This window comes from Cnephaeus nilssonii, assembly GCF_951640355.1.
Source record: "Cnephaeus nilssonii genome assembly, chromosome: 15".
Taxonomy (NCBI): domain Eukaryota; kingdom Metazoa; phylum Chordata; class Mammalia; order Chiroptera; family Vespertilionidae; genus Cnephaeus; species Cnephaeus nilssonii.
The window spans coordinates 30,808,320-30,827,358 of record NC_137086.1 but is presented as its reverse complement, the minus strand read 5'-3'; the positions used below and the strand labels follow the sequence as shown (position 1 = coordinate 30,827,358).

At 36.9% G+C, this 19,039-nt stretch overlaps 1 protein-coding gene across 9 annotated transcripts in view; it reads left to right on the top strand.

Annotated features, from left to right (window-relative positions):
* CCDC88A (coiled-coil domain containing 88A) overlaps positions 1–19,039 on the top strand; it is a 110,853-nt gene that overhangs the window by 34,747 nt on the left and 57,067 nt on the right. For all 9 annotated transcript variants that reach the window (XM_079791923.1, XM_079791926.1, XM_079791922.1 and 6 more), the window contains 4 exons: positions 2,077–2,160; positions 3,798–3,938; positions 11,599–11,771; positions 18,936–19,017. In XM_079791923.1, the coding sequence (XP_079648049.1) occupies positions 2,077–2,160; positions 3,798–3,938; positions 11,599–11,771; positions 18,936–19,017 (480 nt within the window). The remainder of the gene's footprint in view (positions 1–2,076; positions 2,161–3,797; positions 3,939–11,598; positions 11,772–18,935; positions 19,018–19,039) is intronic.

Below are 19,039 nucleotides of genomic sequence, written 5' to 3'. Positions count from 1 at the left end.
AAATTTCCACATGGCCCTTGGCAAAAAAAAAGGTTTCCCCTCTCTTCTCTAGGTCCATCCATACTTAATAGCCATGTGTAGCTAGTGGTTTCTGTGTGGACAGCACTGATATAAAACATTTGGTCTGATTATTCAACTTCAGAGTTTGAATCTTCTCTCATTCTCTTTTCCATCTTGATAATCTTTCTCTTTTCTGCCCTTCAAAATCCTATGACATTCATTCTATATTCTTTAAGAAAGCCTAACCTATTTATAAAGCATTGCAGCATTCTTAAGACTTTGTGGATATTTTAAGTGTAAAGGAAGAATCTTATTGATTTGTGTTATGACTGTGTTAAAGGCTGAGCTCCTAAAGTTAGTGTAAATAAAGAAACAGCAGCTTTAGGGCTTAGGAAAGGAGAGAGTTTCCTTTAGTTTAGTTTAAATTGAAGGCAGACAGCTGGGCCGGCGTGGCTCAGTGGTAGAGCTTCGACCTATGAACCAGGAGGTCCAGGTTAGATTCCCAGTCAGGGCACATGCCTGGGTTGTGGGCTCCATCCCTAGTAGGGGACATGCAGGAGGCAGCGAACCATGATTCTCTCTCATTAAAAAAAAAAAAATTGAAGGCAGACAGATAGGACAGTTGAACTGGGGGATTGTCCCTTTAGTGAGTAATAGTCTCTCACTATTTTATATGCTCATTAACTCAGAAACTATGTATAAGTTAACATTTTCAAAAGCATTAAGTTGAAGATTTTATTTTATATATCTACATAAAAAGTTATTTTATATATGCTGCAAATGTACTGTCCAAAGTCATTCTTAATAGTTCTTACTAGGCCTGTCAAATATTACTTACACATAAAAATTCTTGTTTTTAAACAAATTTTTGTTTTATATCCCAAATTTTGGCTTCCTTTTCTAGTCATAGCTAGGAATTGCCCATTGCTGGTCATTTAATTTTAAATATTATTATGTCATCCTAATAATTTTGTTTTTACACGATATAGAACTTTCTGAATTAATGGAAATGTGCTTAAGTTAAATTGTATGGCAATAGAATAGGATGTTGTGATTTGATATAATAAATATGTAAATGTAAATCAGAATCTTGCTAAGTTTCTTAATGATCAAAGAGTTGATTTTCTTTTTGTGAGTATATAGTCTTCACTAGTGTTCAGTAATTGGCCCAGGGGATGCCACTGGGCTAGACAAGGCAGTGCTGGTTATTTTGTATGCACTTCTCATTTGGTAGCTGGAGGAATACAGTTACGCTAGCAAGTTGGAGTGTAGTATAAGAGATGTAGAGGGGAGGCAGAGATTAAGGTGCATGTTAAACTGCTATTTAATACTGTTTAGAAAGAAAAAGTTTGGGTTTGCATTTTAATATTTTTAATTTATATAATGTCATTAAAATGTTACACAAATGCTGCCTTTATTCCACTTGACACTTGTGTACTTGTATATACATTTTTAAATTTTGCCCCTGGTAACTTTGTTATAAATAAGTCAAATATTTATTGTAGTACCTTATAAATGTTGAACTGGTATACAAAAGTAGGTTTCTTAGATTGATAGGCTAAAGATGTGAGAATGAATTGTAAGCTTGAGGTAAAAATTGCTTACAATTTTTTCCCCAAGAAGAAAGGCTGTGTTGTTTGATGATAGCCAAAGACTGACTGAGCATTTTGGCTGTATTCCGAATTCTGCCACTGACTCACTGTGTTTTTTGGCAAGTAACTTATCCTCCCTGAAACAAGTTCTTGATTCTTTACTTCTCTGTTTGTAAAGTTAGCATAATAATATTGTACTGACCTCAGATGGGCTGTGTAATGGTTTCCCACTTTAGAACTTTGAGGCATAAAAATAGTATGGATTTTCAATGCCTTGCCTTTTAAATAAATACTTCTAAATTGTTATCTTTTTATTAGGTAAGCATATTAAAGAGACCATTTAAATGCAAAACAAAACAAAACCCTCATTGTACTGTTCAAAACATAGCCAAGAGTTTTACCCTGATGAGTTTTCAGTTATTTACAACATATTAAGTACTATACCCTATAAAGTATAAATGATCATTTTATTCATTTCTTTTAGTGTCAGAAAAAAGAAGAATTTATTGAAAGAATTCAAGGTTTAGATTTTGATACAAAAGCAGCAGTTGCAGCACATATTCAAGAGGTAATAACCTGTGTACAGTTTTTATGAAGCTGTGGTGTGTTTATATATCTCCCAAAGTCATAGGATAAGCAAGAGCAAATCAAGGTCAAATATAGATGAACCCTGCTTTTAGACAAATTGCCATCTTCTCTTTAGAGAGTTTCTTAAATGAATCAATCATCTTATATGTGGCATAGTGCTAACCATAAATGTACTATTGTGTTTATACAGAGAGACATAGACAAAAAATGTTATTTGAGGAATGAAGTATATGTCTTTTATAGATAGCACAGAATAAATAGTATAGTAAATGGAAGCAGCAGAAAGTGGATCATTGCATGTAATTCAAAACTAAAGTGAGCTAAGATGATAACTGTAGTATTTTGTCATCCAGTGATTTTTCCTTTGAAGGAATGGACACAGCATAATTTTTATTGAAACTTTTACTTGAATTATAAACGGTGATTTGTAATATTTTTTTTATTTAATTAAGAGTTTATTCAAGCAAAAATCTGTTTGAATGGGGCAGCTGATTTGTAATATCTTTATAAAAACTTAAATCTAGTATATGTTGTCTAGTACATATTGTGCAATGTCAAGTAATTGAAGTTACATATTTATTTGTTAAGAATGCTTTTAAAAGCTGCTGTTTCTGCCTTTATCTAGACTTGGTTCTTTAATCTTGTATACTTTACAAGACTTTTTAGAATTAGAGCATGCTAAATTTTGCACGCTGGATAGAAAGAGAACTAAGGGAAAGGGAAAGGAGAGAATTTTTAAATAGTGAAAATTGGTAGTGTTTAAAATATTATGTATTTAAATAACTTTGTGTTCCCATATGTCATCTTTTCTCTTAGTTAACATTCAGAGATCCCAGCTTTCTTGTCAGTAATATTATTGTCAACAGTATGCATAGTAAAACTCTATAAAATATAGTTTTATTGGTAGTTTCCCCTAATATGTGTGTGTTTGTTTATGCTAGCTCTGTGGCTTGTATTTTATTTTAGATAAATGCTAATTGTTGCAAGTCACTAAATTTGCCAACATTCTTGAAAATGTTATTTTTGCTGCTTATTGCGAAAGTTAAAGCAAAATATCAGAATCATGATGAGAAAAGGAAAGCAAGAACTAAGTATTTCACTTATATAATTTTCATTTTTTTAAAAATCTTTATACTGGGAGTTCTTTTCTCCTTAAGTTCTGTGATGGTGTCATCTTCAGAATCTATAACAAATTAGTTTTTCAAATATAAAAATACAAGAACATATATCCTATATGATTAAAAACTTTCGCTTTTGAATTAAAGTACAGTACATTTAGTATTATCTAATGAAAAGTTAAATTGATTTTGTTAAAGCAGTTGTCAGACATCAATATTACCTTCCTTTGAGAATGCTTTGAATGAAATATTTTTTTAATTGGAAAAGAAATAGAAATTTATTTAAAATTTTATATTTAAAAAATAATGTTTTTAAAAATAATTTTTAGTAGTAGCTTTTTCATCATTCATTACTTTTAAATGTTTTTTAAACATATTTGCTTTTTATATTTTTATTTATATGGGACATAATATTTGAGCTAATATTTTGCTAAAATGAAATAGATTTTTTAAGTATTAGCCATTTTAAAAGTTATTTATTTTGGTTGTTTTTCTAAAGGTAACCCATAATCAGGAAAATGTGTTTGATTTGCAATGGATGGAAGTGACTGATATGTCTCAGGAGGAAATAGAACCACTCTTGAAAAATATGGTGTTGCATCTAAAAAGACTTATAGATGAGAGAGATGAACATTCAGAGGTTTGTAAATTTCTTTCAGTATTTTACCAAAGTTTGCTTTCCAAAAAAAGAGAAAAGTAGCATTTAGAGACACTTCAGAATTGATACATTATTTATTAAAATACTTTATGCCTTTTTTGTGCGACATAGGAACCAGAAAGGACATAAGGGCACCAGATTAGACAAAATTAAACAGTAAACTAGTAAATAGATTACATTTGGGTTTCTTTCTTCCTTTCCTTTTAAATTATTATTCTGATTTTTTTTCCTGTGTGTTTTCTTAAGTCATCCCCATAGCTCAGCGATAGTACAAAAGTGTGAAACTGAAAATATTGTTGATGTAAGTGGAAAAATCATTGCCTTGAAGCATAAGAATTTACTTAAGGATAATTTTTAGTTTTATTACCACGTGAAGTTGGAAAAATGTGTTAATAAAAGGAGAATAGCAGGTGTTCTGTATAAAATGTCCCACAAAAGTTCTCAAATTTTTGTAGTCAGTATAATGAGGTGTGATTTAAAAAAAAGAGAATTATTATAAACTCTTTAAAGACAGTACTTTGCTTTTTAAAAAGAGGAAAAATTGCTCCAGAATTTTTTGCCTGCACTCTCTGAAAACAGCTTGTAATTTTTAGAGGAGTCTAGACTTCAGTGCATGTGGTGGTGAGTAATATTTTCTGAATATCAGACCAAAGTACTTTGCCATTCAGGAGAATGTATAGCTTTGATCATTTGTTCCATTTACATGGAGACAGTTTTGAGCTGATTTATACAGAATTTGATTACTCTTGGGACAAATAAAAAACTATATAGAAGAAAGTCCTAAAGATTTATTTTTATGAACAAAACTTTCATGTCTCTTTAGAGTATATTCAGTTCTGATGATAATTTTCAGTTTTTCTTCAGTCATTGAAGAAGACAATATAGGAAATAAAGAAATATTTTAGAGCAACAGTTAAATTTTTTAAAAAGCTAATACAGTGAGACCAAAGGAAAAAAAGAGTAAATTGAAAAAATCTCTAGTATATATCAAACTTACCCTGAATTTTGTTTCATTTTCAATCTGATTTTTGAATCATATGCTGTATCTTTTTTTATATTAGTATCTTTTCATCACTTTATACATTTCTAGAACATCCCTTTGTATTTCAAGATATTAAAGATATTTTGTTAAGGTGTCCTCCAATTTCTGAGGAATTACTTCTAAAAATCTATATTTTGGCCCGGCCCCTGTGTCTCAGTGGTTGAGCATCAGCCTATGAACCAGGAGGTTGCGGATCCATTCCCAGTCAGGGCACATGCCCAGGCTTGATCCCTGGTAAGGGGCATGCAGGAGGAAGCCAATCAATGATTCTCTCTCATCATTCATGTTTCTCTCTCTCCCTCCCTCTTCTTTCCTCTCTCTGAAATTAATTTAAAAAATTTTTAGAAATCTATACTTTAGTTTCATATGACTGATAAATTAATCTCACTTACATGAACTGATTAATATGGTATGAAGCAGTACATTATTTTGGGAAAATGTGAACAAAATACTTGTCATTACATTCTCTGTGTTAGAACTAAAAGGAATAATAAACACTATATAGATTATTTGAAAAGCCTTTTTAAAACTTGCCTGATTAAGCATTTTTGTTGAATTTGTTTTTCTAACAAGGAAAAAAGAATCAGTCTTATTCTCCTGTCTGGTATTCAGGAAACAAGTTGCTAGCTGATTTAATCCCAGTTCTTTTGGGGGAGTAGGGAAAGGGAGAATTTTAATTTGGGTCATCAGGACTAATTAGAAAAGATAATTTTGTTTTGATGGATATTTTGTCATAATTGTTTCACTTTAATCTAGAAAGCATAATTTGATCACCCTGTCTTTAATGACTCTTCATCTTTTTATTATTAATGCTGTGGAACAATGATCTTTTCAGGCCTCTCCTTTTACTAAAAACCAAATAGATTTTGACGAATTTAAAATTTCTTTATTGTCACTGTTTATTTTATGTCAAGCTCTGTGTTAAGTTTAGCATATACTCTTAAGTCTGCACAATCACCCCATTTTATGGATGAAGATCCTCAAGAGCAGGGAAGTAACTCCAGTGCTTATGTTCTTAACCATTATAATACCTTTGACTAAGTCCAGGTTTGTGATGAGTACATCTTTGATTCTTTTCCTTAATAATGAGTTCTATAAGTAGAATTATTAGTTCACCTAAATTTTTTTCTTAGCATTGATGTATTTTTTTAATGTTCATTCTTCAAGCCTATCTAATAAAAGAGTAATATGCAAATTAACCATCACTCCACTACACCCACAAGCCGTGCCCACCAGCCAGTCAGGAGCAAATATGCAAATTAACCCCAACCAAGATGACTGCAGCTAGGAGGCTTGGGTTTCCCTGGCAATGGAGGAAGCCAAGCTTTCCGCACACCCAAGCGGGCCCAGGCCTCCACTAAAGGCTGCAAAGTTTCAATTATAGAAGATAAATAAATCCCAACAAAAATGGCGGCAGCCACAGAGCTGAAGAGAGCAGGAGGCTTGAGTTTCCCCCGGCGATGGAGGAAGCCAAGCTTTGGAAACCCTGGCCTGCCCTGGCCTCCACTCAAGGCTACAAAGTTTCAATTATAGAAGATAAATAAATCCCAGATAGCAGGGTCTCCGCTTGGGTCGCCGGGGGGCGTGGCTGGCCTGCAATCCACCACAGGCCCCTTGCCCAGGCCTCCCCACGCCCCAAGGGAACCACCCCCCGATCCGGGACACCCTTCAGGGCAAACCAGCTGGCCCCCACCCGTGCACCAGGCCTCTATCCTTCCTATCTAATAAAAGAGTAATATGCAAATTGACCATCACTCCAACACACAAGATGGCTGCCCCCATGTGGACACAAGATGGCCACCACAAAATGGCCAGCAGGGGAGGGCAGTTGGAAGGGACCAGGCCTGCAAGGGAGGGCAGTTGGGGGCGATCAAGCCTGCAGGGGAGGGCAGTTGTGGGCAATCAGGCTAGCAGGGGAGGGCAATTGGGAGGGACCAGGCCTGCAAGGGAGGGCAGTTGGGGGCGATCAGGCCAACAGGGGAGGGCAGTTGGGGGGGACCAAGCCTGCAGGGGAGGGCAGTCAGGGGCAAACAGTCTGGCAGGGGAGTAGTTAGGCATCAATCAGGCTGGCAGGGGCGTGGTTAGGGGGTAATCAGGCTGGCAGGCAGGCGAGCAGTTGGGAGCCAGCAGTCCTGGATTGTGAGAGGGATGTCCCAGATTGGAGAGGGTGCAGGCTGGGCTGAGGGACACCCCCTCCATGCACGAATTTCATGCACTGGGCCTCTAGTATATATTATAAATACCTGCTTTTTGTAATAGAGTACTTGGGAGCGACAAACTGATAAACATTAAAAAAAGAACCAAGGATTGTTACAATCTAATTAGGGAAGTTATTTTAATAGAATAATTAATTGTAATAAAATGTTGAAAGTTATAAATACCAAGAAGAGACATGTACCTAAATATTATAGGAATTTAAAGAAAGAAGATATTACTTGCAGCTGCTAGTGGAATGTCTAGGATCTGAAAGATCAGAGAAGACTTATTTAATTAAAGTTATGCTTTAATGACATTTCCTGTCAGATTTTTGGGAAAATGTCCAGAGGCCTTGAGCTCAAGAAACTACCATCATTAGAGGAAAGTCAAAGTGCTTACATAGTCTTCAATGGAAAATACCTCTAGATGCTGTTAATTCTTAGTAACAGGTTTCTTTCTTTCCTTTTTTTCTTTTTAAAAATATTTTTTCAGCCCATAGTTTTTTTGTGCTCTGTTCATTGGCATCTGGAACCTCTTGATATCTCCATTTCACCATCTTTTTAGTTCAGTTGTAGTATGTGTCTTCAGTACTTTTCTTGAGTTCTCCATTTTATCAATTACTCAGTTATAATATGTTTGAGCAGCTCATTACTATGCTGGATATGATGAGAAATACAAAGGAGGTATAAGAAAGATTATTTGGTTTACTGGAAAAAAATACATGGCAAATGAAAAATAAAAGTTAACAATTAAGTTCTAATTTATTTATTAAACACTGTGTACAGGTACTATTGTTAGAATCAGGAGATGTTAGGAGACAAAATTACAGATAATTGAGACAGAAAGAAAATTAACCAATAAAAATTGACTCCATGAAAATTGAGCCTGGGCTACTATGAAGATTAATGACACTATGCTCAGTGACAGGGAAGTTGGACTAGACATACTGGATGAGTGGATAGGATGAATTATTGTCAATGAACATATAAACTATCTTTCAAAAATACCATTGAAAGAGAAATAGAAGAGTAGCGAGAGAGAAATGTGATTTTTTTTTCCTATATAGAAGAAACTTGTATGTATACCTTTGAAGAACAAGGATAAAAAAGCCAATTGAAAATGTTATAGAAATAAGGACTATGTGTAGGGAGCAAGAGATATGTAAAAATGGAGGCGTTAATCTCAAGTGGTTTTGTTTCTTAGTCAAGTTGGAGGAGAGGTCATTTGTTGGAAGTAATGATAGCTGTTTGCAGTTGAAGTCTTAAGTAAAGAAAATGAATTATATTTACAATAGCCATTATGGGGAAATTTGCCAGGAAATCAGAAAGAATTTCCATAAAAGGATGGATGGGCATTGGAAAGAGCTTAATTGAAAATAGACCTGTAGTCGGCTATGTATTTGTTGTTATTGTTTTTCTCTTGAGTTCTTTATTACCTTGGAGCAGGAATGGGAAAAAAAAAATGATGGTAGGTAAAGAAAATAACATAGTGTCAGAGTCAGATTTGAAATTGAATTCCTTTTATATATATTACTCTAGGCCCAGTGCACGAAATTCATGCACGGGGGTGCGGGGGGAGTGTCCCTCAGCCCAGCCTGGACCCTCTCAAATCTGGGACCCCTTGAAGGATGTCCGACTGCCCGTTTAGGACCGACTCCAGTGGGATCGGGCCTAAACAGCTAGTCGGACATCCCTCTCACAATCCAGGACTGCTGGCTCCCAACTGCTTGCCTGCCTGCCTGCCTGATTGCCTGTAACAGCTTCTACCTGCCAGCCTGATCACACCTTAACCATTCCTCTGCCAGCCTGATCAATGCCTAACTGCTCCCCTGCTGGCCCGATTGCCCCTAACTGCCCCCCTTGCTGGCCTGGTCACCCCTAACTGCCTTCCCCTGCCAGCCTCGTCTCCCCTAACTGCCCTCCCCTGCAGGCCTGGTTGCCCTGAACTGCCTTCCCCTGCCAGCCCGATTGCCTCTAACTGCCCTCCCCCCCTGTCCTTGTCATCCCTAACTGCTCTCCCTTGCCAGCCTGGTCGCCGCCCCCAACTGCCCTCCCCTGCAAGCCTGGTCGCACCCAATTTCCATCCCTTGCCAGGCTGGTCATGCCTAACTGCCCTCCCTTGCCAGCCTGGTCGCCCCTAACTGCCCTCGGCTGCCAGCCCAATTGCCCCTAATTGCTCTTCCCTGCTGGCCTGGTCACCCCTAACTGCCCTCCCCTGCAGTCCTGGTCACCCCCAACTGCCCTCCCTTGCCAGCCTGGTTCCTCCCAATGGCCCTCCCTTGCCAGCCTGGTCACCCCTAACTGCACTCCCTTGCCAGCCTGGTCACCCCTAACTGCCCTCCAATGCTGTCCTGGTCACCCCTAACTACCCTCCCATGCTGGCCTGGTCACCCCAAACTGCCCTCCCCTGCTGGCCATCTTTTGGCGGCCATCTTTGACCACATGGGGGTGGCCATCTTGTGTGTTGGAGTGATAGTCAATTTGCATATTACAGGATTAGATGTGTGACTTTGGTTAAGTTATTTAATCTAAAATAGACATAATGCTTCTATTACAAATTATAGTATTGAATGAGATCTTGTTGGAAAATCCCTAGTTAAAAGTTCTATAAATGCCGAAACCCGTTTGGCTCAGTGGATAGAGCGTCAGCCTGCGGACTGAGGGGTCCCAGGTTCGATTCCGGTCAAGGGCATGTACATTGGTTGCGGGCACATCCCCAGTAGGGGTTGTGCAGAAGGCAGCTGGTCGATGTTTCTCCCTCATCGATGTTTCTAGCTCTCTATCCCTCTCCCTTCCTCTCTGTAAAAAATCAATAAAATATATTTAAAAAAAAAGTTCTATAAATATTTCTCCTTTTCCCCCCCCAAAAGAGTGAGCCATAGCCAAAGATGGCATGGTAGTGTTAAATTAGAAAGTAAGGGTGACATTTAAGGACCTATTTGTAGTTTCAGGCTGATTAAAAACTCTAGAGTAGGCAGGAAAAAATTATTTGACTGGATAAAAAGTGGGAGTTGAATGATTAAAGGTTCAGGCATAGATATGGTGTATGGGAGTAATGATAGTTAAGGAATCATGGCGCAAAAGAGGAATGGTGCCTTCACTGTAGAAGCCTGTATGTACCAAATAGGGAATGGAAGAGGAGTTGTAGAGAGAAAAACCTGGGAAGTCACATTCTGTGGATTATTAATAGACGAGCTAGAATCTGTGAAAGCGATAGTTGGATAGACCTTCATTCAGGTGCTGAAATATATCTCAGGGATAAGGAAATAAATTTTGTAGTGTGGTTTAAAAAAAATAAAAGAAGAGGAAAAGTCATGATTTAGTGAGGGTGGTGTAAGACTTGGTAATGAGAAACTGAGGGTGGTGATCTCATGGTCCTGAGGTGGTAATTCCACCCATTCTGTCTGATCTAGAGGGATAGTTGAATTTCCATAGAAGACAATTTCTGTTTGCCAAAGAAGTTTGAAAAAAAGTCTGAGAAATTGGTAGAATAAGAGAATTTTCCAATAAATGGAAAATTAGGGGAATGGATGAATATGATTGAGTGAGGGATATGTAGATTAGAAAGCCCTTAAAGTTCAGATTTAGGATAACTAGAAGGAGATTTGTGTTTCATAAAGGGTTTCTAGAGAAAGTGATAAGGGAAGCATTGAGATGGGAAGCAGATTGGGACTATTGTAAGAGAGAGTGTAAGATATAGAGTTGAGACTGGCCTGGAGTGTTGGCATTGCTACTAACTGTGTGATTATGGACAAGTTAATCTTTGTGCCTCAGTTACTTTGCAGAATTAAGGGACTGAACGAGACCTCTGAGATTCTGGTAGGTCCCTCTGAGATCCCTGTTTATAATTCTAGAGCATTGTCCAATTCTGTAATGATGGCAAGATTATATTTCTGCACTATCCAATATAGTAACCATTAGCTACATATGGCTGTTGTGCACTTGAAATGTGACTAGTGTGACTAAGGAACTGTATTTTTAATTTTTTTAAATTTGTACTTCAATAGCCACTTGTGCTGCTGGCTACCATATTTGAAAGCACAGTTGTAGATATATCATTCTTGGGTTAATTTCTTTCCTACGTCAATGTCTTTTATGCCTTTCTGGCAGTTGCCATCTGGTCGAGTTATTTTACTATAATTGATTTCTTTTGTTAAACTAAGAATGGAAAAGAGTATTGTCTTCTTCTACTATTATCTACTAAATAGCTTACCCACGACCTATTGATTCAAACTTTTAAAAATGACAACTAAATATGACAGAGTTAAGTGTTTTTTTTTTAATCAATGAATTGTTTTGATATTATAGTATAGTACTTAGAGACAGTGAATAGTGTTAATGTATTTAGGTCTTTGATGTGTAAAATACTAAAAGTGATTCTGTGTTCATTTCCACATTTCCTTAGACTATCATAGAACTCTCTGAAGAACGGGATGGTCTTCATTTTCTACCCCATGCCTCTTCATCTGCACAGTCACCCTGTGGTTCTCCAGGAATGAAGCGGACAGAAAGTCGACAACATCTGTCAGTAGAACTGGCAGATGCTAAGGCCAAGATAAGAAGGCTGAGGCAGGAATTGTAAGTTGCCAGTTTTCAAGGTTCATTGAATTTATATGGTTGAAAGGTGACCTAAACAATATTTTTAGGCTTATGGCATATAGATAGTAGTTCTTAATTGCTGACCAGAATCACAATTTTTACTAGTTTTTGTCAAAATGAGAAAAATAAGGAAACCAGCATTAGGTTTTCTTAATGCTAAATCTTATAAATTTAAAGGATGCTTTTAATTCTGGATTTATACCCTACTTATCTAGTGTTAAAATGCCCTTTCTTTTATAAAATAATGTTCTTCCTTGGCATATTGGGATCATAATATTTTTATTTTTACATGCTTTAAATACAGAACATTGACAACCTCTGATACAGATCAATAAGTTTAGCTCTTTTAAAATTAATGTTGTAGCCCTGGCCTGTGTGGTTCAGTTAGTTAGAGCATCATCCTGTGCATTGAAAGGTAGTGGGTTCGATTCCAGTCAGGGCACATACCCAAGTTGTGGATTCCATCCCTGGTGGGGACATGTTAGGGAGGTGGCCAATAATCTATCTTTCTCTCTCTCTCTTTTTTTCTCTCTCCCCCTCTTCCTCTCTCCCTCTCCCTTCTCCCCTCTCTCTATCTCTCCCTCTCTCTAAAATCAATAAAATATACATATAAAAATAAAATTAATGTTATAAAAGGCCGAATTGTTGACATACAGTTTTACAAATAATTTTGTGTGTATATCTTCTGCATTGAGTAATTGAGATGCCTGACTCATGTACTTAGTGGTAAATATTCAGATTGGTTAGTGCTGGTGAAATTTATCTTTCAAAGAACATTACAGAAAAGTCAGTATGTGTCACATAGGCATTCCTTGGTGAATCACATCTAAAGACATGACCAATCTCTGCTAGGGATTTTTTATTTTGCACTTCAAAAAGAACAAAGGATTTTTGTGTTTGGGGCTTTTTCTTTTTGTTGTTTTCTTCCCTGGAATTTGGGCTTTAGAGTATAGATTTAAATTTAAAGTCACAATATAGCGATTGAGTTTATTTATTGATTATTTAAGCAGTTGGTTTAAGAAACTGATTAAATATGCAAGGTAGAAAAAATACACAGTTTATAGAAAAATGTGAAAAAAAATAAATACAGCCTACATTGTGGATGTCTGCTTTATTATGTATCTATTGAAGTGAACACTCCCAGGATATTCTATAAACAGCTGCACCAGGAAAATTAGGGAAGCGATTGCTGTTATTAGTTTGACTGGCAGTTAATGGATAGCCTAAACAGTGAACACTAGTTTGTTCCATATAATTTAGCACCATCTTCTTCAGTCTTTAGATAAAGCATGTAATTAGAACCGCAATGCTGGCTGTGAATTCATTTAACATTTTGCACTATATTTGAATTTGATTTTTAAATGAAATTTACTTGGTCATGGAGTGTATTAAAATTCCAAACATCTTAAAAGAGATTGATAAGATTTGGTCTTTCATATGCTGATTGGAAAATGTAAAAATTTTTGATTAGTAAATAAATATGCTATATATAGCAGTATTCCCAGTAACTAGCATTTCATCAGATAGTACCTAATATCTTTGTTGTCCTTAAAAATGTGTTCCGTGGTGGATTTCTTCTATTAACATTTGTTTTACATCTTTTTGCTAGGACATATCTTTACTAAAATGATGAAGTATGAAAATCAGGATGGATAAAAATAGTTCAGATTGCCTTAGACCTAATGGAAATAAATAATTGTAATGAGATCATGCAAATTAACTAATAACATACTTATGGGTGGTACATTATAATACAATTGCTTTTGAGTTATTAACATACAGAGTAAAAGTATTATTTGCATTTTGGCTGGAAGAAATAATTTCCTTAAAAATTACATTTTTATGCAGTAGTTAACACTATCAAAAGCTTTCTTTAATAATTTTTCTGCCTTCATGCACCTCATGTTTTCAGAGATTTTGTGTCACACAAATTTTTCTTTTTAAAAATAACTTTGAGATATAATTTATATATCAGAAAATTTCTTTTAAAGTATACAATTAAATAATTCTTAGTATATTCATAGAATTGCACAACTCTCATACATTGATTTCAAGACATTTTTGTCACCCCAAAGAGAAAGGCCATACCCATTAGCAGTCAGTCCCAATACCTCTTTGCCCTTGACAACTCTTGGCAAACACTAATCTATTTTCTATTTCCATGGTTTTGCCTATTCTGGAACTTTCATATAAATGGATTGTACATTATATGGCATTTCGTGACTAGCTTCTTCACTAGCACAATGTTGTCAAGCTTGATCCATGTTGTAGCATGTATCAGTATTTAATCCTTTTTATGATTAAACTAGTGGCCCGGTGCACAAAGATTCGTGCTAGAATGGGCTTTCCTTTCCCTGGCTGCCGGCACTGCCTTTCCACTCTGGCCCAGCCCCTTTCCGCTCAGGCCCCGGAGCCACCTCTTTCCGCTCCAACCCTGTCTTCCATGCTGCCCAGAGGCCCTGAGAGACTGGGGGTGGGGCAGAATGCCTGCATCCTGCCCCCGTCACTCGGCACCTGTGTATGCAAATTAACTGCCATCTTTGTTGGGTTGATTTGCATATCACTCCTGATCTGCTGGTGGCGTAGCAGAGGTCAGTCAATTTACATGTTTGTCTATTAGGTAAGATAACATTAGATGGATATATACCATGCTTGGTTACTTATCAGTTGATGGGCATTTGACTTGTTTACATTTTTGGCTATTATGAATAATGCTCCTATGAACATTCATGTGCACATTTTTGTGTGGACATATGTTTTCAGTTCTCTAGGGTATATACTGAGAAGTGGAAATGCTAGGTCATATGTTAGTTCTATATTTAACATTTTGAGGAACTGTTAAACTATTTGGCTGCACCGTTTTGCATTCCTACTAGCAATTTCTCCAGGTCCTCACCTATATTCATTTAATACCTTTTGATTATAGCTAGTAGGTATGAAGTGATATCTCATTGTGGTTTTGAGTTGCATTTCCCTGGTGACTAATGATGGTGAGCATCTTTTTCTGTACTAATTGGCCATTTCTATATCTTCTTGGAGAAATGTCTATTTAGATACTTTTCTCATTTTTAAATTGAGTTATGAGATAAACTTTTTAAAAAATATATTTTTATTGATTTCAGAGAGAGTAAGGGAGAGGGAGAGAGAGAGATAGAAACATCAATAATGAGAGAGAATCATTGATTGGCTGCCTACTGCATGCCTCGAGCCCACAACCTGGGCATGTGCCCTTGATCAGAATCGAATCTGGGACCCTTCAGTCCGCAGACTGACGCTCTATCCACTAAGCCAGACTAGACCGGGTAGGGCCAAACTCATGAGCTTTAGAGACATTCTGCCTGAGTATCACTCCTGGCTCAACACTTCTTAACTGAGTCACTCTGGCCAAGTTAACCTCTTTAAGGCTGCTTGGTTTCATAGCCTAATAACTAGGAATAATTCTGCCTATTGTCAGATTGTTATGTGAGGTAAATATGTAAAGTGAACAGTGTCAAGTATATACTAGTAAGTGCTCAATAAATGTGAGCTGCTATCAGTGCTATTATTTCTTAGAAGGCTCTTGTAGGGATTAAGTGCTTAGCAAAGTGTAAAAGTGCTTATCGAAAATGCCTAGCACAGGTAATGAGAGCTTGACAATTGTTAGCCAAAAGATAGGCCCAAAACATGAAATCAGCAAAAAGAGTTAGTGAAGTAGAAAAACCCGAGTATGAAGTCATGGAAGCCAGTGGAGAGATTGTCAAGAACAATGGAGTTAACTCCTCTGAATTCTTCAGAGAGATCTGAAAATAATCCACTGGGTTTGGGAATAAAGATGTAATTGACTCTGTGAAAACCAGTGTTAGTGGGGATGTGTGGATGGAAAACCTCATTGCTGTAAATATAGTGGTCAAATGGATGCACAAATATTTGAACTCCTGGATAACTCTTTTGGAATATTTACTTACATTTATACCTCACATACACCAAAGTGAATTCCCCATGGACTAAAGCAATGGTCACCAACCTTTCGGACTTGACAGACCACCAGTGGTCCACGGACCACCGGTTGGCGACTGCTGGATTAAAGAGCTAAATGTAAAAACGGAAGTAATGCTAAAAGAATAAGAAAGTAATATGCAGATGAGTATATATTTGTTCTCTAGGTAGGGAAGAACTTTACACAAAAGCAAAAAAAAAGTGTTTTGTAAAAGCAAAAAAAGTGGTTGCTCTATTTGTATAAAAATGTAAATATGTAAACATCCAGAAAAAAATAAGTAAAATTAAAAGCATTTGACAATATTTCTCAGAAAGTAAAATAGAATTTTCATATGACCCTGCAGTTCCACTCCTAGATACTATATAGCCCAAAAAAATTTAAAACAGTATTATTACCAAAAGCCAAAAGGTAGAAACAACCTCAATGTCCACGAACCGATGGATGGATAAACAAAATGTGCTATAGGCATATGATGGACTGTTATTCAGCCATAAAAAGGAATGAAATTTTGATACCTGCTACAACATGGATGAGCCCTGAAAACAATTTGCTAAGTAAGAAATCAGATACAAAAGGACAAATATTTTAAAAAATGACAAATATCTTATTTTTCCACTTAAATGAAATATCTTTTTAAAAAATATATATTTTTTATTGATATTTTTACAGAGAGGAAGGGAGAGGGATAGAGAGTTAGAAACATCAATGAGAGAGAAACATCGATCAGCTGCCTCCTGCACACCCCCTATTGGGGATGTGCCTGCAACCAAGGTACATGCCCTTGACTGGAATCGAACCCGGGACCCTTCAGTCCGCAGGCCGACGCTGTATCCACTGACCCAAACTGGTCAGGGCTTAAATGAAATACCTTTTTTTTTAAAAATATATATTTTATTGATTTTTTACAGAGAGGAAGGGAGAGGGATAGAGAGTTAGAAACATCAATGAGAGAGAAACATTGATCAGCTACCTCCTGCACACCCCCTACTGGGGATGTGCCCGCAACCAAGGTACATGCCCTTGACCGGAATTGAACCTGGGACCGTTGAGTCCGCAGGTCGATGCTCTAGGCACCGAGCCAAACCAGTTAGGGCTGAAATATCTTTAATAGACAAATTCAGAGAAACAGAAAGTAGATTAGAGGTAGAAACTGTGGAGTCTGGGGGAATTGGAGAGTTATTGCCTAATGGGCACAGAGTTTCTGTTTGGGGTAATAAAAGAGTTTGGAAATAGACAGTCGTGGTTGTTTAACAACATTTTAAATGTAATTAATGCCACTGAATTGTACACTTAAAAATGGTTAAAATTGTACACTTAAAAATTGTACACTTAAAATTGCAGTTTTATGTAATATATATGTCTGCATATATATATGTATATGTATATATCCTTACTAATAAAAGCCTAAGTAGTCGTCACGCCGTCACAAGATGGCTGCGTGCACAGCAGGCTTGTGCAGGTGGGCAGAGGTGGGCTTGACGCTGCATGCGCAGCTTAGAGCCTGCCTGGCAGTCGCGCTTCAGTGAGGCGAGGCCTGCCTGGGGTTCCCCCGGCTCTGCGTGATGAGACTTGCCTGGGGGTCCCCTGGCTCCGAACGGCGAGGCCTGCCTGGGGGTCCTGGCTCTGCGCGGCGAGGCCTGCCTGGGGTCCCACAGCTCCACACGGTGAGGCCTGCCTGGGGGTCCCCCCTCCCGGCTCTGTGCAACATGGAGGCGGGACCCCTGGCTCCGGCCTACCTCTTTGAGGCAATCCATTGAGGAGCCCCGGATTGGTAGGTGGGACCTACCTCTGCAGCAATCAATCCCGGGGCTCCCGCACTGTGAGAGGGCACAGGCCAGGCTGGGGGACTCCCCTCCCACCCCCCCGCCAAGTGCACGAATTTCGTGCACTGGGCCTCTAGTATTACTATAATAAAAAATAGAATTTGTTTATACTTTTTGAAAAATTGATAATCTTAATCTATAAAGAAATATTTGTAAGAAATCTTATAAATTACAAAATGTAATAGCTTTTTATCATTTTAATGCTACAAACAAGAAAACAAATTTAGCCTTTCCTAGTGTTCAAATGAATGTAAATTAGAAGTGACAGCATTTTTCAGTTGTTAAATTGTTTCACATATAGGCACTTTTATCCTCTGTTGTTGCCTTATAAATTTATAATGACTTTTCTGGAGGGCAGTTTGACAATAGTATATCAAGTACCTTTAAACCTGTAATTGAGGTTTAGAAATCTGTCCTGTGTAATGTATAATGAGTTCATTTACCAAAACATTATTTATTACTATAAAGAATAAAATCCACTTACGTAAATTAATTATGGTTCCTCTGTCAAAGGGACTATTTTCCATTAAAAATTATAGTTTTGAGTGTACCTGAAACCTGTATAATTTTATTAACCAATGTCACCCCAGTAAGTTCAATTTAAAAATCATTGAAAACATAAATTGGATGTGCTGAAAAAGGTTTTTAAAAAATGTATGGGTGTGAGAGATGTCAACAGCAGATTATTTTCTACAATGAACATTTATCTTTTATTACTAAAAAAATCAGAAAGTTGAAAAGTAGAGATACTGGAAACTTGATTTTGAGGAGGTTGGCTCTGAATGGGGAGATAGAAAACTGAGAAAGTAAAGCAGTGTAAAGAGAAAAAAAATAGGAGAAATTTGAGGATGTTTATAGGCTTCAAGAAAGAAACCAATAGAATTGTAAAGATTTAGGTATCTGTGTGGCAGGGTATAATTTCATTTGGGCCATTGTGAATGTTGAAAATAGTTTGGAGACCCTTATAAGTCTCAGACCCAGATAGTATTGCATTGCATAAAAATTTGTTCAGCTTATTTGGTTTTGACTATGCAAGAGGGAGAAAGAGAAAGAAGAATGGGAATGGGAGATGTCAGGAAAGATGAAGAGAAACTACCTTATGAACTATGAGGATGCTAATCATTGAGGTTTGTCTTTTGGAGAACTTTAGGTGGAGTTTTATTGATGACATCAAATCATATAAATTCCTAAAATCCATTTCCTTGTCTTTTTCCCCTGGGTTGGAGTCATGGCTAATACTGTGTTCAACTAGACATTTAGTAATAATAATTTGTATTCATGAAGGTGATTATAGTTTTTAAAAGCAATAAGCTTACTTTTTAATAAATGTTTTTTGCATTTAAGGGAGGAAAAGACTGAACAGTTGCTGGACTGCAAACAAGAACTTGAGCAAATGGAAATAGAACTAAAAAGGCTGCAGCAAGAGGTTTGTACCTGTAACTTTTATT